Below are 17,170 nucleotides of genomic sequence, written 5' to 3'. Positions count from 1 at the left end.
TAATCATCAGACAAGAGAGCATAAAACTGACGAGCGTCGTAAATCGAATTGCAATTGTAGCATTGTAGGAAGTGCGATATAACGCGCGGATAAGACTCCCTATATATATTTAGTTGTGGTGGTAGGCCATATCTAGTGACGTAACGTAACCAAGAAGGGTTGCGCGCGTGGCAAATCGTTGCATCGACGCTTGCGTAGGAAAATCGGGCGTTGAAGCTTCTCGCAATGAATTATTCCTTTACCTTGGCAGATCTCGCTTGTACTATAATATGGACAATTAAACCGTCGTTAGGGGAAGAATGGCGTGATCGGAAAGTTGGAGCATTGATTCGCAGGTAAGAATAAATGTGTACGACTGTGTAAAAGTTCGGTGCGTCGTCGGTGGCGAGTAGAAAGTGGCGCTGGTGGTGCATCTGCCGAAGTTGCAAAGTTCGTCGATGATGGGGAGGGTGGCGCGGGCGTGCTGCGACGTCCGGCGCCAGCGAAGAGGGAGCGGAAGTGGGAGGAAGGAGGTCGCGGCAAGCGCAGGCAGCAGGCAGGCACCACTGGCATCAGCAGCCGCAGGCAGCAGGACGCCAGGCTCAGGGAAGGCGAGTGGCGACGGCCGGGTGGTCGGTTTATTGATCCCGGGGAGCCGCGCCGCGGCGCTATCCACCCGCGGCGGGATCGCCTCCAAGAATTTCCATACGACGCCAGTCTCTCTCTCTTTCTCTCTCTCTATAAAAGTGCATTTTCTGGTTCCTATTACTTACTTACCTTCATACGCCAATTTCACACTCCTGGGAGAGCCCACGAAAGCGGAAACACTGTGCAATCCTTTAGTGCGAGCTTCGACGATATCCGGGGTTGCCGCTACACCAGCACGAATCTCGTGTCACGAGCTTTAGACTGAATCCTCGATCAATTCTGCCACATAGGAGGAAAGGAAAGACTTGTTACTATATTGAAAACCTATTGGTTCGATCTTCGTTGGTTGTTCAGCTACCGACAGTCAAGTTAAAGAATATTGATAATAGTGAGAGGAAGGATAGAAGGGTGAAGGATAAGAGGGTAGATTGACATATATCTACGCGGATCGATGTGTTAAAGCAAAGGTAAAATTGTTTTTTGCTGTTCCGTAAGTTGGTGATCCAGGACAGCGATGACGCTGATGAGGTGGCAGCAGCAGTTGATTCAGTGGAAATTGTAGAGGACGAGGGCGCGCTTGAACAGGCTTTGCACCGGTTCCTGGTTGCGCCCTCTACTCAATAATCCTCTCGTCGCGAACCCTCGCCAAGACTTGCTTTATCAAAAGCGTCATCGGTTAGCCCGATAAGAAGGCGCCGCGACGCTGAAATGGGCCCCGCCACAAGTCGAGAACAAATCGGCGAGCAGATCGACGACGATGGCCTACAGATACACCCCAAAACCTCGGCTAACAATATCGTGAGTCCGCTTTACTTTGAATAGCTTCATTCAAGCTTTCGTCAAATTCAATCATTATGCTCTCTCATTATTGTAAACATTGTCGTTGACAACGCTGTACAATAAAAGCATAATAACAGCACTTTTTTAAGTTTGCACAGCGTGCAATTAATTAATTGGTATCGTTGCACATAATCTCACCGTAATATCAGAATGTACGTATGTATTGTGACATTTCCTTGCGTCCTGTCACGCATACTTATCATTTTACAAATCAGTAACAAGTATTTACTGGAAAACTCTCGCTTTACACGAGATTCCAAGTACACTTTCCGAGTAAAAAAATTACCAAAAGCATCCTTTTCTTCAAATAAAACATACGATATAAACAAAGCACAGGATCATTTACTGCAGGTTGATGTATTTCTCCATAGTCGAAGGGATAAATAATTTAAAGTCTAAATTTTATTCAACAAAGCTTCACTGATTGTTTTCCAGGAAGTTTGTTTTTATTTTTTTTCCAGAATTTTTTAAAGTTTTATTACAACTTTTGACGATATTGTATCTTTTCAGCTGTGTAACAAAATTAAACGCTCTGTTCTGAAAGATTATCGGTTAAACAGGCTCTCTAAAGGACAAAAATGTTTAATTTTTGTTAAAAAAATTTCCTTCGTTCCTCTTAACCTTCGCCTTAATTTATCATCTTGATACAATATTTCCCAACATCTATCGATAAGCCCGTATGCTCCCACGGATAACAACAATAAAACAATTAGTATACAGCGACCTTAAGAATTTTTCATTAGTTCAAAAGAGTCTGTACTAATACATTGTCTTATTTCTGAGTTTAATATTTTGTGGCAAATTAATAAAAGCTTTTTTAAGCACTTTAAGCATTAGCCAAGATGTATCAGAGTATAATATACATATATCCATCGTTTCCAATAAATCGATGCTAAGTAATTCTCAGAGGACTCAGTTTTGAATCGAGCCAGCGGTCCACTTACGTGTTCGCCTTGTGAAAACATAAACAGGCCACATAGCACACGTATAGTGTCGAAAACGTTCGTAAAACGTTGCAAACGCGTCAAGTTGATTCCGGGAGGATTTCAGAAACGTTTCTGAAACTGATATGTGTGCAATGTGCAAAATCTACAAGTCTAATTAGAAAACAAAATACAGAATATGCGAATGATTATTGAGAAAAAAATCGAGGGGGTTCTTGGAAGAACGTCGATGAGATTATCGACTGGCGTGGAATGCGTGGATGGGTTTGCGTATTGGTGAATGTGCAGGGGAGGGTAAGCTCTCGACGGAAGGCAGAAGGAATATACGCACGATATCCTTTAAAATATTTATCTTTTCGAGTGGTACTTTGTACCGTGGGTTGTCGGCCGCTATGGTGGGCTTTGTTGACGATTGTCGTGACTGGGTATGGTATAGGTGGAGAGTGAGTAATGCGCACTCTCTTATGAAACGTTGGGCACATCATCGGTGGAGAGGGCCGAGCATCATAAAGGCGAGAAAACGATAGACAGTGGTGACAAGACAGAAGCGAGACGCAGCAGCAGAATTGAAGTTGTACAGAGTGGGGAATCGGATGGGTCGAGCTTGTCCAGGAAGCGATAAGTCAAACGGTTGGCGATTACCGCCTTTTCATATTGTTCGTTTCGCGCGTCCCAGCTGGTCGGACGGCTGCTCGCTGCTACGGTCCACTCGGCTGGTGCAGCACGCTCTGTACATTCACTTTCTCTCTCTTTTCCATTCCTCTCTTATTTTGTCCGGCCACCACCCCATTTTCTCTCTCTCTCTCTCTCTCTCTCTCTCTCTCTCTCTCTCTTTCTCCGCTTAATTTTACATTTTTAACTTTTTCTAGTACCCCCCCCCCCCACCTCCCCCGCAAAGACTGTTGTCCTCTTTCCCTTTTCACGTGTGCGCATCAGCCGCTCATTTTTAAACGCGCGAGGGTGCTATTCGGCCAGGAATTTTTCATCGAAATGCCACCGAAAAATAAGGTATGTTGTGCAACGACGCGTCGTTATTAAATACTTTTGTTAAAACTATCGACGAAGCGTGAAAAAATTCCTCCGTGCAGCGCGTATCATTTATTTGCCATAGCGTCTGGTACTTACGCGATTAGTAGATAATACGGTTTGATAAATCATTTATGTAGATGTAGACGGCTGGCCGATCTGTAATCACAAGGAGAACTGATGCAAAGACGCGGAGCCGACGGGGCCGACGGGGGCTGCGACTGCAGTCGCGAAGGCTATTTTCATAGCGCGTATAGGTCGATTGAACAATTTACTTTTAAAGGATGCGCACCACGTGGTAATTGTGACTGTGCGCGTGGTCACAAATCTCTCGATTTGCCTTATTGGTACGCTGCAGGCCATGAAGATTCGAAATTAACCGATAATGCACGACGCCAGCCGATTGCTCCGTGGGCGTGTACGATTCTAACCTTATTTTCAATTGTAGCAATTTCATTTTTCTAACGCAGCTGGAATCTTCCACCTCGACTCGAATATTACAAAATTCATGAGATCTATACAATGCACGTACTATATTGCCATGGAAAATGACATAACACTCGCGCATACACAACACAGAGAAGCTGCAATCCTCGCGATTCCTGTGTCCAGAAAATGCCTGATGCACGATAATGTACCAGCTATGGAGAATTTCAAGGTGAATAATAAAACACTCGATAATCACCGAAGGAACGAGTGAAAGTGGGTTACGTGCAGGGCCGGTAAATAAGGAAATTCATCACATTTCATGTTTATATCGTACGTACAGTACCGAGCAGAAGAATTTTCATTGCATATCGGAAGATTATTGGGAAAGAATGTTGATTTTGAGCGTGCTGCCAGTGAGCACCGTAGCTTTCACCAGAAATTTTAGTCAATGTTCTCCCCCCCCCCCCTTCCCCCTTTATTATGTCTCGCTTGCATGCTCGATACAAGTGACGACTGGCAGAAGAAGCAGCTCGTGATCCCGAGATCAGGATCTATATACTTTTCTGTTGCTAGAGAGCGCTCGACGTTATCTCTTGAGTGTTTATTGGGTCCGTTATCAATCTCTATCAACGACAAATGTATCCCGACAGGTAACTTTGCTAAAGCTCAATTTTTCTGCCTTCAATTTTTTGCCCATTTCTAGAAAATCCACAGTCACGTATTATTAATACCGACTAAGATATAAATAACATGTAGAGCGATTAATTGTGCGACGCTTTGTACGCACGAATTGCAATTGGTTCGAGAGATTCTTATTCTGCGAGTGTTCTGTATATATACATATATATATACACATAAATAAGACTATATTATACCGAGAGCTCGTTTATTTCAGTTGAGATGAGGACAATTGGAATTTGTATGCTGACAATGGTGATGATGTGATTCATCGAAGCTGGTCGAGAATGTTGTTTTTCCTTTTGGCGTAAAATGCACGCAAAGCTTATCTCGTTTCCAAGTATAATGGTCCTAAGTAAACTAGAGCGATGAGACCCGGTCGAACGTAAACAATTCCAGTAGCAGACAATTATCGTTTGCTCGATGAATACCCCGTACGTTTGTTCCTACTCGCGAATCATTGTGATATTTTACTACCAATTTTTCTCTAGAGATGAGAAGCAGATGGTGTTTTCATGCGCCCATACCACCAGTCTAATTGTCGCTGGTTATTATCTAATTAATTCATAAGCGTCATCAACTGCATGAACATTGCCGTTCTAACCGCACAGTTCTTTGCGTGACCGAGAATTACGGATGCAGCATTTTTATTCCTGGCCCTTTCGCGACAAAAAACAACCTACGGAAAAATCAATATCATACGACTCCCATTGCACCGTATAAATTTATTTTTCGTTATCCTCAATGTGTTCTTCGCATGCTCCATTTTCTTGGAATTAGTGAGACTTTCTGTTTTACTTATACTCTATTATAGTGCCACGGTGCTACGTATGAAGAATGTCTTGTGTTAAATAAGAAAGAATTTATAGGATATTCTTCGAGTAAATGGATAAATATTCTCGGGTTTCTATAATAAATTGATTAAATTTCTGCTTTTCTCCAATTTTTTATTTAAATTTTAAATTTCTATAAAAAATTTTCTTAAATATATATCTTTATGTTATGTTTAAATTTATACGATAGATTATCAATTATTCATTATCTTATTAAATCCGTATCACAATTTCTACAGTTTAATCCACTGTGAGAACAATTTTAGACACTATATCTTAATCAACCTATCAAAGAATTATTGAAAGTGTTTTATCACCTTATATAAATACTATGACAACCTCGCGGCGCGACTCCAATATCTCCAGAATTTCAGCTGTAAGTTATAAATATAATATAATTCTAAAGATCTCGGTTAATGGTTAACCTTTAAATAATTTTAAAGCTTTGATAAAATGAAATGAATCTGTTCTATACATATAGATATATGTATTGTATTCTTTATTACATGCTTCCCGGAAACGCATTATAGTCTATACTATACAGATACATTATTTACTACTGATTAAAAGTTTATATAGTCAGTTCCTTCTTATACTTCTACTTCAAACGATAGGCGGCGGAAAGGGTTGGTTAATTTACGCGCATATCGAATGAATTAAACTCGCAATTTGTCATGAATAATTTCTTAGTTCATTAATTTTTATGTAATTATCATCGTTCTACTCTGAAAGTTCATGATACAGAAAATATTTGATTTTATATCATTGATTTTTAAAGAGGGTCGCTACACATATTTCCAAATGGGGTAAAATCTTTGAAGCTTAAACACGACTTTCGCTATTAGAAAGTACAAGCAATTGCTCTATTTTTTATTTAATTTTCCTTCTACATGCTTATAAGAAAATTGTAGATTAAGTAATTAGCAACAATGTTTCTAATTCTTGTAGATTTGACATCCGAATTAAAAAGATAATTGTGTGTAAAATAACGAATTTCACATAATATTATTTTATTTACTGACTTACCTACCCCAATAGCATAAATACCCTCAGGATACCCTTAGAATGCTCCAAATATACCCACACGTCCAGTGGACATACTGAGGAAGCTCCCTGAACATCGTGTGCTATCAGAGTAAGGTTTAATTTGATGTTGCAAATATTATGAGTACTACAAAGTATGTATAGAAGGAGTCAGTTTGGAATCTTTGAAGTGCGAGGCGCAAGCTGAGTCATTCAGCGATTGGTAGCTGGTAATGGCTGGTATTGCACTCGTTGTTTTTGCTGTGCTCCCATTATTTTCTATCCTTGTATAACCAGTCGAAGCCCGTTCGAACAAAAGCAGCAGCTGGCTCTCTGAATACATTTTCACGTCAGATCATTTAATTTCAATGCGTTTAATCGAAAAAAAGTTAGGAGTGACTCGATAGAAAATATTACACGGTATAGTAGAAATAGGTGTAAGAAACCGCCACAACACGCACGAAACTGCTTACCGCAGTGTCGACTGCAGAGTCCGCTACTGTGCTTTACCAGTAATGCCCTCTGTGGCCCATCCTAGTGAATAGAATCAAATTCAAATTTCGAATCAGTTTCAGCTCAGTCAGTTAGAAAGAGGACCGAGAGAAAGAGAAAGAGAGAGAGAGAGAGAGAGAGAGAACCGAGAGAGACTGTCAGAGTCAGGTCAGAGGGGCATTGGTAAAACTTTCAAACGTTATTCCAGCTAGCAAACAAAATTCTTTTAAAACAAGCATGGAGCTCTTTTTATGAAGCAAGATAAGTATTCTCTCTTGAATGCTTTATAAATTCCTGAAGAGTTCTAAAAACACTTTCTGATATTACGAGAGTTCAAAACTTTGCCAAATATTACCTAGTTATTGATAGCTTTCAATAATACTTTTGATGTATCATTGCAAATCGTATATTTGAGTTGAGAGTACGTCATGAGAGTAAAGGAAGTAGAGTAGCGCCACATAATTTTTAAGGAGTGGGGGTAGGCGTGCAACTGTACGACGCGTTGCGTTTATAGGTTAAGTTCTCGTGCACAGGCGATCACCAGCGATCGCTTTCAGTACTCTTTCACAACGTGGGTTACGCGTCGTCTCGTTGACAAGCGTTGAATAAATATCCACGAACGATAATTCGTGTACTGGACATGTTTCAGTGCTGCTCGATCAAGTTTACTTTGCTAACAAAAACGTGTGAGAAGTAGAACGCAATCTTCAAAACATAACCTTAAGTATACTTAGATAGCGATTGAGAATAACAGCGGAATCCTTCACTATTCGCAATAATTGCTTCTCAATTTTTACGTACGTGTCAAACTCGAAGAAATTTAAGCTTTGCTTGTCACTTGAGTGCGTACTGCCAAGACTGCATATCTTGACTGATTGACAGACGTAAGCATTGGGCAAGTGAAGGAGATTGGAGAGAGAGAGAGAGATAGAAAGAGAGGACGCGAGAGAAAGAGAAGGCGAGCAAGCAAGAAAGCAAACAAACAACCAAGCAAACCCGTATATCCATCCCGTAAATTGGTGGGGATATCTATCCGTGCGTCATGGCAGCAGCAAGAAAGACATTCCTTTTTCGCTAAGCAAATTTTTAGTCATTGCTTTGTTCAACGTTATTCGAAGGGGTTTTTAGAGCAGCACTGTTAGTATCTGCATAAACGCGCATCTACGTTTAACCGTTTCAGCTTATATAAATAGATTCTTGTTTGGTGCCGTTTAGCACAAGCAGGGAGTAAGAGAAAAAGAGAGGGAGAGAGGGGGGAGCGCGAAGAAACTGGCAGTCTCAAACGGTGAGCTGTCATGAAATCGGCTAACTTTTACACAGCGGAAAATTATTTTTTCACGCATACTTGCGTTTATTTTTATAAAATATCGCGACTATAATTTATTTGACAATTGGCACACGCGTCACGATCAGCGAGATAAGAAGAAAACTCAGCTCTCGGCTCACACCAGCTCAGCTCCGGTTTCTTTTTCTTTTTCACGCCAAGTCGTTCCTTCTCTCCTACCTCTCTCAACTCTCCCCTTGAGCTCTTGTGCACACCTCCGTTGCTGTCGTTCCCCTACTCTTTCTCAGTGCGTTGAACAGAACGTGCTCGGTCGACTGGCTTTACATTAGTTAGTTTAGCGCGGCCAAGTTTATTTGGAGGCTCGTAGCTCTTATCACGGAGGGATATACGGTGCGCGCTTGAATCCGAGACATTGGGAGAAGGAGAAGAAGAACAGAGTTGAAAGAGAGGGAGTAAGAGAGAGAGAGAGAAAGAGAGACAGACAGACAGAGGGGAGTGACGCGTTCGATGACAGTCCTAACCGGTCAATTAGTCGGAGGGAGGTTTTTGGCACGAGACGCGCAGGACACGAGAGATATGGCAGCTGATTACGACGAGTGCAGCAGCAACTGGTGATCTCGAAGAGAGAGCCGAGTCGTGCCGAGCACTGCCGAACTAGAAAAACCGATCGAAGAAAAACGCGCAGAACAGTAACCATTAAGAATTGTGTGCGCAGCCGCGCGCGCTTTACGAAAATAGCATTTCCTTGGGTAAAGAAAGAGAAAGGGTGAGAGAAAAGAGAGGAGAGTTGTGTGAAGGAAGAATAAGAAGAGCTCGTGCCGGTAAAGTGTTTTTAAAACGATCATAGAATGTCGCGCGTGTCACTCAACAAGTCGCAGTACAGCCAGTATGGCTCGCGTCGCGTGCGGAAGATCAGTACGGTACGTTTCTCGCCCTATCTCATCTCTTAAGAATTTTCACCATTATACACGCTTTTTTCTACAATAAACAAGGAATATCCCATCGTTTTTCCTACACAATCTTACGTTCCTCGACCATCTATATCCTATACGCAATATATCTTGTTGCCTAAATTATTTTTCTGTTCTAAATATTGGTACTCGTAAGTAAGCCTTGACCATACACTACCGCTCACACTTTTACAGCGATTACGTCGTACATGTTTCCAGTGGTGTTAAACGATTTGCGCGCGCGTGCGTATGCACACACGCAAATGTTTACAATGGTATGTGCAATTTGTCCGTGGAGCGCGTATAAACGAGAGTGTTTGTATAGGTACGCGGAGCGATTCGCGTGGCCACGAGAATCTAAAGCGCGGTCGTCCAACGAAACAAGGTCGAAAACGGCTCAAGACTCGAAAGCTTCGTGCAACAAACCGTTTGGCGGCGCGCAGTCGGAACACCTACTGACACAATGAGCACCTATGGCAGTGCGAATTGCATCGAATCAGCTGATCGTTTTCCTCTTCTGATTGTTGAACCTTCCATTCGGCCAAGTGATAATCGACTTTGTTTCGTCGGAATGACTCTCCCTATTGGGGAGGTCGTTGAACAACCTCCAATTTCCATAAACATTTGAACCAACGCGGTCAGTGGAGCGCACCGGAATGACGAATAACATTTTAATTTATCCACGCTTTTTCCATCCTTCCCCCCCCCCCCCCCCTCTCCCATCACCCAACCTCCCTGCTCTCATGAAATTCTGAGTAAAACGTGCCAGCGAACAAAAATACTAAACAATAAAATTCCGAATTACTCGAGTACCCTCTCAACGCTTCAAAACACGCTTCGCTGTGTTTTCATATATACAAGTGGACCCTTCTACGAAATTACTTCAAGTGATTTAGCGCGTTATTGATCGAGTTTACATACATAATTAATTCGTCAGCCTCTCATTCAAGAGTTTTATGAGCAAGGTATTGTTTGAGACAAATAAACGAACTATCATATTAATAACTCGAAACAACGCGATGAATAATACAAAACAGTTCACGAGTCGAGCTCGTGATTCATTTCTAAAAGGTTAACACGCTCGCTATTTTTTAAATGATTGATCCACATTAAACGTTTGAAAGCGTAAAGAATAACTCTGTTTTAACCGTGCATTCAGTTTCAAAGTCAATAATCAAGATATGCGGCAGAATTTATTAATGTCAAGAAATTCCATGAATCTTGCACAAAGCGTGGATTGAACAGGACGACGGAAGAGAAGAGAATCGAATTAAAGGAAAAAAAAGAACAAAAACAAAGCGTTTTTCTTTTTGTATGACCGGTCATTATGCTGTTTTCCCATGAATTTTCTTGTGTATCGAAACAAGCTATATTTTACCTTGACTAAATACGACCTTAGGGATCGATTAAGTCACACAGTAGCCGTTTAATATTTGCTAGCGTTTGTGCTATGAGATCACCTCTAAGCACAAGCCGGTCTTCTGTTCTCATATTACTGATGCAACGTTGATATTTCATTTACAGGCTTACTTGATTCGAACGGCTGCGCAAGCTTTAAAAAATTGCTTTACATTTTTTTATCCACTTTAAACAAAGAGAACTCGATTAAGTCGATTACTGGAATAAAGCCAAACGTAATACCCATAACACGTTCGTTAGCACTAGTTTGTTAAGTTTCCAAGGAACGGTGTACCGAGAGGATAATGAAATTTTCTAACAAATAATGTCAAATAATCAAGCGCTGATGTGTTTATTGCGTTGTGCTCAAATGAAAGGAGGTATTTTCCTGCAGCTGTCAAGGTGAACTGCAATCTCACTTAAGATAGCCACAAATGCTGAAGTAGCAGCTTGAAATGCTGAAAATGCGTCGCTATAAAGTTTCAACTACCTCTTGCACACTAATATTTTGTAAAAATAAAAAAGGATAGATTAAATCATGTTAAACTCGATTACTATTAAATCGGTGTCCACAAAACAATTTACATTGGAATTATTGTAAACACTATGATGTGTTTCGTTAATCTAAAATTAATAATGATAATGATGTTTTACAGACGGAGAGTGAATACTCTGTGGAGGAGCAAGCGAGATTGACTGGAACCGATGGAGTCGTCGACGAAGCATCTCCGGACGATGACGGAGGCTCGCTGTGCGAATACCATGATATGCCACCACCCCCGGACGGTGGCTACGGATGGGTGGTGGTGTTTGCATCGTTTATGTGTAATATGATAGTAGATGGAATTGCCTATACCTTTGGAATATTCATTGGGGCGTTCGTTAATTATTTTGGGGAGGGAAAGGGAAAAACAGCATGGGTTGGTTCTTTGCTCTCTGGAATGTATCTTAGTGCTGGTAAGTTTCTATGAGTTTTATATCTCATTCAAGTTTATTCACTTGTAATTATTCTATTGAGTAAACGCGCGCGCGTGTGTATTGATCATTATTATTATTATTATTATAGGTCCGGTTGTTAGTGCTTTAACGAATAAATATGGCTGTAGAGCTGTGTGTATGGCGGGTAGTTTTCTTGGAGCTGCGGCGTTCGTGCTTTCAACTTTCTCAACGAGCGTAAATATGCTGATGATGACTTACGGGATTATGGGTGGTAAGTTTCCAGTTTGCCCGGTACTACTTTATTCGTAATACGGATCATTGTAATCTTTTATCTCGCCCTCTTTTCCAGGTCTTGGCTTTGGCTTAATTTATCTACCTGCGGTGGTTTGCGTTGGTTATTATTTTGAAACGAAAAGGTCTTTGGCCACTGGTATAGCAGTTTGTGGCTCGGGATTCGGTACATTTGCATTCGCCCCATTAGCTACATTTTTACTAGAGACATATAGCTGGAAAGGAGCAAATTTGATTCTTGCTGGTCTTATTTTAAACTGTGCTGTAAGTTAGTGGGAAATTTAAGGAGGAAAAATTATTTAAAAGGAGTTTTATCATTTTTTGATATTTTAGGTGTTTGGTGCAATGATGAGACCTTTGGAATATCCCAAAGCTTCTTCGGTTAAGCCTCTCTTGCAGAGAATGGCTGAAGAAAAAAGGTTTCAAATGGAACGTGGGAGCATAGGTGGCTCTTATTTTATGGTACAGCTGCCTGACGGATCAATGGAAAAAAGATTGAAAATGCCAATTAATATTGATCCCGGTGTACATTCAAGCTTTAACTTAGACCAATTAGTGCCTGGTAAGAGAGCAAATAATCAGAATCTCCGGTCTTTCGATATGATTATTTGCGTAAAGTTTTAATATTTAGTAGATATAATAGTAGTATAAGTGTAAACATAATATTAATGGAACTCCTTTAATATCAGTTCCAACTGTGCCAACCCTGCCCACCATTTCGGAAGTCAAGGTGCAAGAGCACTCGTCAAGCGGGGCAACCAGCAACAGTGGAAGCATGGACTTAAAGAGCATCACGACGAAGAGTAAGAAGAATTTAGACGATACCAAAGATACCAAGGAAGTAGCCGATAAGTCTGAAAACGAGTTCAACAAGTCTGTTATACCAAGGAATGCTTCGCAGCCGGCCTTTACTACTCACGTGCAAGGCTTACCTAAAAATGGCTCTGTACCATTTTTCGACAGGATTCGTAAGACCAGTACTGGTGAACGTTACAAACCCAGCTTGAGCGCCATCAAGAATTCAAGAACGACACTAAACTCTAACGGTGATATACGAAAAAGTTTGCATTTAAGACTCTCTACCAGCAGCGTGTTGGGATCACGAAACAATAACGCAGATGATGTAAGCGTTAGAAATGTCTTTGAAGATTACTATCATTAGTTAAAATTCAATCGTTCTTATTTCTATGCTCTTTTGTGTAGGATGGTGAAAGCATCACTTTCACAACGAGCAAACCAAATTTACCAAAAGAAAAACCATTAATCGTTCGCCCATTATCGAGAAAGGATATATTTTACAGCGGTAGTCTTCTCAATTTACCCGAATATCAAAGTCAGAAATCTCTCGCTAATTATCGTCAAAGTGTTATTTCTCTGCCAAAATCAATGCGCGGAGACATTAAGGATACTGATATCGAAAAGGCACCACAACGTAAGTATTGCCCTTAAAATTTGATATTTATTTAGAGTACAAGTTTAATAAGTTAACAAATAATTGATTAATCATTTGTAGAACCACTATGTCCATGCTTGGTGTTACCCGAATCGTTTAAAGAAGCCTTGGCTACGATGATGGATATGTCTTTATTGAAAGATCCTGTGTTTCTTTTAATTGGTATAAGTAATGTTTTCGGTATGGCAGGATTATATGTTCCTTTTGTGTACTTAGTAGATGCTGCTATCCTAGATGTAAGTATCGACAATAAAATATCTTGTCAATTGAAAAAAAAAACATGAGTTTTTGCACATTTACTAATTTTAATTTTGTTCTCATTAACAGGGAATTGAGACAAACTCTGCGTCATTTTTATTGTCTATAATCGGTATCACTAACACTGTAGGTCGTGTTGCTTGTGGCTACGTTGCCGACTTTCCACAAGTTGATTCTCTACTATTAAATAATATCTGCCTAATTATATCCACAATCGCAGTAGCTGCCACGCCATTCTGCCATTCATATGAAGCTTACATAGCAATGAGTATCTTCTTTGGAATAGCGATCTGTAAGTTCACGTTTTCGCATTATGTATCGGAGTTTGATAATGGTCCCATGAATATGATAACAATGCTCTAAAAAATTTGCCCGTTTCCTTGTTTTAGCTGGATATATCTCTCTAACGTCCATTATCTTGGTGGATCTATTGGGTCTCGATAAACTGACGAATGCGTTTGGTCTGCTTATTCTGTTTCGTGGAGCAGCAGCAATCGTAGGATCTCCTTTAGCAGGAGCTGTTTATGACGCTACTCAAAGTTACAGTATTCCATTCTTCATGGCAGGATTCTTCTTTCTTATAAGCACGATTACTAGCTTTATGGCACCGGCTATGAAGCGTTGCACTACGCCACAGGTGTGTAAGAACCTCTAACAGGAGTCATGCACTTATATTACTTAAAAATGTGTGCATAGGAAGAATTCAAAGTAGTAGTTTTTCCAAATTAAAAACTGATTTTTCAGACTCAACCTGTGATATTAGATACTTTGACGCCAATTGACGAAGATATCGAAGAAGAGAACGAAGAGGATATTCCCGAAATTTTGGAAACCGCCCCATCACCCCAAGATCAGCCCGAGAAAGAGATAAAGCAAATAGAATCTGTTTTATAAACATGCAAAAGCTCTGATCTTTTTCAACAGAAAAATGCCTTCTCTCCGAGCCACACTGTGATAGGGCTATTAGTTTGGAAAGGTTAACAAAAAAGGTATTTCTTTGTTAAGCTGATAATAAATAAAAGCACAAATTCTAATATGCTTGATGGAATTTTTCGTCTACTCAGCTTTTTACAAGTTCACCTTTTTTTAATGACCACATAAACAGTACAAAAATTTCATCAAGCATGGAGCTATTTCTTTGCCTATGTCAATAATAGTTGATAAAAAATTTCATTAATTTAATCAGTATCGATTAATCAGTATAAAAGAGAAAAAAGCTACGAAAATACGTATAAAAACACGCTTTCCCACGTGCATATCGAATGTTTATTAAATGACTAATCTGAATAATTTAAAAGATAATATCTCCGCTAAGAATGGTCAATTAAAATACTGATTATATATTATACGTACAGTACTTAAGCATTATTGTAATAAGAAAGAAAAAGAAAATAAAAAAAACAGCAATTTACTATAATTATCTAATATTAAAGTACTTCATTAAATATAGCAAATAAAGATATTCTTATACTGAATTAACCATTGAAAGAATTGACCATTCTTACTTAAAGAGACATCCCCCCACCTTTGACTTGTTATTTAAAGCTGTATTTGGTTGTATCCAAAGATATAACTTGACTTGAATACGAGAAATATTTTTCTTGCATAAACACGACAAATGTACATAAACGAGGAAGACGGAACACGACTTTATTATTATTCTACAACTAGATTGCTGTTACGGAAAGAATTGTAAATAAAACATAGACTATTGTAAAATAGAAATTATGAAATATAGATATAGACAAAGAAGAATGATGAATTTGGTTTTGGAATCACTTTTTAAAGATTCCTATAATAGTATGTTAATTAACAAATAATTAACAATTGTTAGATAGAGACTAATTAATATATTAATTACTTGAATAGATTGTTTCAATAATGTATAAATATCTGGTCCGCGCTAAAGCTGGTTTATGTAAATTAATCGTTTAAATTGTTCAGTTGATACAATTAAAAAAGTTGTATAAAAGACGAAAAATCTATGATAAAGCACAAAATCGATACAAGCTGAAGATCAATGGTGACTATAGTACTGTGCCACAACGCGCACGAATATAAAAAAAGTACTACTGTTGTTTGGGAGAAAACGTCGATAAGTTTTGGCAATCAGTCAAATATTACAGAAGTATCATTTGATCTATTTGATCCTGGTGATATGTTATTATTATTATTATTATTATTATACTATATTGCAAATAATGTATACACGCCTATTTCTATAAAATTGCATACATATACAGATATGTGTATGTGAGAAATGTTTATTATAAGTCTTGTTGAAAACATCAATCACACCAACGTTACACTATGTACATTGTATATTATATATACTATATACATATAAGATTATTGTAATTACTATGCTGATGTGTAACTTGAGTTAAGAAAATTGTTGCTATCGCTAAAAACCAACTAGTGCTATTGCAATTTAAAATCTCGCTTGCTTCTTTTCTCTACAATCCCCTTTTGTTCTCTCACATACAAATACAAAATATCATATACATCTTCACATTTACACGGTAAAACGTATTATTGTAAAAGCGACTGCAACAATATTCATTTTCATTCTGATGATCGTTGTGTATCAGGGAAATATCTCTTATGAACTTAACTTACTGCGATATACATGTTACTCACTTAAAGTACATGCACGAGCACGCGCGCTGTACAACATAGTTAGAATACTATATACTAAATTAGATTATATTATATTCGCGCAGTACTGACGACGCGTGTGTTCCTGTGTCATTTCGTCTGTACATGTGTGTGCCATGTATATATGATATTGGACTGGCAAGATTTTAGATAAAAAAAAAACTATGTTTACGGTGTGTGCATCCTGCAAAACACTGAAACACAAGCATATACACGTGCGCCTTCTGTCACGTGCATATGATGAATAAATGAGATATGGTACAAAGAAGGACAAATGTATTAGTGGCGTTAGTCAAAATTAAAGAGCAATTATGAATTTTTATTATTGAAATTTCACGTTTATTTATTCATATCCCTCATGTAATATATCTATAATTTGTTTATTTTAAGCTTTTATACCTCACAAAGAGGATAAATCTATCGTTTTTAATGACTTAAATTCTATGAGAGATTTTTGCTTTCCAATACGATTAAAAAAAGGGTGTTTTTTCATAACGGTGATATAAAGAATCGTTATTTGTAGATAACGCTTTTATACTTCTGTACACATTATTAAATTTAATAAAATTTTAGAACGTTGATTTCTTAATTTAACAATTTCCTCAGATGTAAATTATAAATATAATTTTTTTCTCAATTAGTCTCGCTTATTATGTTTAATGCTAAACTAAACGGAGATAGTAGTACTGAGTGGTATAATAAAATAACACGAAATCTCCGATACGCTATCGTTAGAAAAACACTCTGTATGTGAAACGAAATAATATAAAAATGTTTTACCAATTTGCAAGCTTGTGCTACAAGTAGAAGGCAGATAAATGATTAGCAAGGCTGGGCTCTGAAGCTACAATATCTTTAGCTACTTAACGACGTCTCAAAACTTGTCATCGTTTTATATTCAATAGACTTCCGGTTTGCCTACAGAGGATAAAGCTGCTAGAGGACCATTATGATGAATGATTTTAATCGAATAATCAATTTTTCTACTTGGATTTTTCTGGATGATGATTTGCAACTGATTCTTCATTTATATAATATTTCAAAAT

General features: G+C 38.7%; 2 protein-coding genes across 11 annotated transcripts in view; one reads left to right on the top strand and one right to left on the bottom strand.

Annotated features, from left to right (window-relative positions):
- Positions 1-17,170, bottom strand: part of LBR (lamin B receptor) — a 39,515-nt gene that overhangs the window by 5,355 nt on the left and 16,990 nt on the right. For 3 of the 5 annotated variants that reach the window (XM_066742712.1, XM_066742695.1, XM_066742703.1), the window contains exon 1: positions 757-835. The gene's annotated coding sequence lies outside the window, so the exon portion shown is untranslated. Of the gene's footprint in view, positions 1-756; positions 907-3,536; positions 3,939-17,170 lie in introns of those variants that run through there. The other 2 variants (XM_066742677.1, XM_066742686.1) reach the window with 2 other exon arrangements.
- On the top strand, positions 900-16,446 carry LOC136782851 (monocarboxylate transporter 9). Of its 6 annotated transcripts, XM_066742553.1 has the most exons (12): positions 900-1,050; positions 1,123-1,425; positions 11,182-11,482; positions 11,592-11,735; positions 11,814-12,019; positions 12,089-12,317; positions 12,445-12,878; positions 12,959-13,187; positions 13,269-13,444; positions 13,536-13,758; positions 13,856-14,103; positions 14,211-16,446. In XM_066742553.1, exons 2-12 carry the CDS (start codon positions 1,336-1,338, stop codon positions 14,358-14,360), a joined length of 2,430 nt encoding a protein of 809 aa, XP_066598650.1. In that variant the 5' UTR covers positions 900-1,050; positions 1,123-1,335; the 3' UTR covers positions 14,361-16,446. The 6 variants fall into 6 exon arrangements, with proteins under 6 accessions (XP_066598650.1, XP_066598658.1, XP_066598685.1 ...); XM_066742561.1 differs by having other exon boundaries at positions 900-1,425; positions 12,089-12,315; positions 12,425-12,878; XM_066742588.1 differs by lacking the exons at positions 900-1,050; positions 1,123-1,425 and adding an exon at positions 3,016-3,419.

Source organism: Prorops nasuta, unplaced genomic scaffold (genome assembly GCF_024137725.1).
Source record: "Prorops nasuta isolate Cenicafe-Biocafe unplaced genomic scaffold, Cenicafe_Pnas_1.2 PNAS00002, whole genome shotgun sequence".
NCBI classification, from domain to species: domain Eukaryota; kingdom Metazoa; phylum Arthropoda; class Insecta; order Hymenoptera; family Bethylidae; genus Prorops; species Prorops nasuta.
The sequence above is the reverse complement of the archived record's forward strand: the minus strand, read 5'-3'. Positions and strand labels throughout refer to the sequence as shown.

Bases quoted from the DNA above. Each gene is read 5' to 3' on its own strand.
- LOC136782851 (XM_066742561.1), top strand. From the start codon at position 1,336: ATGGGCCCCGCCACAAGTCGAGAACAAATCGGCGAGCAGATCGACGAC. The intron at 11,736-11,813 runs GTAAGTTTCCAG...CCTCTTTTCCAG, and splicing joins GACTTACGGGATTATGGGTG to GTCTTGGCTTTGGCTTAATT. The intron at 12,879-12,958 runs GTAAGCGTTAGA...TCTTTTGTGTAG, and splicing joins GAAACAATAACGCAGATGAT to GATGGTGAAAGCATCACTTT.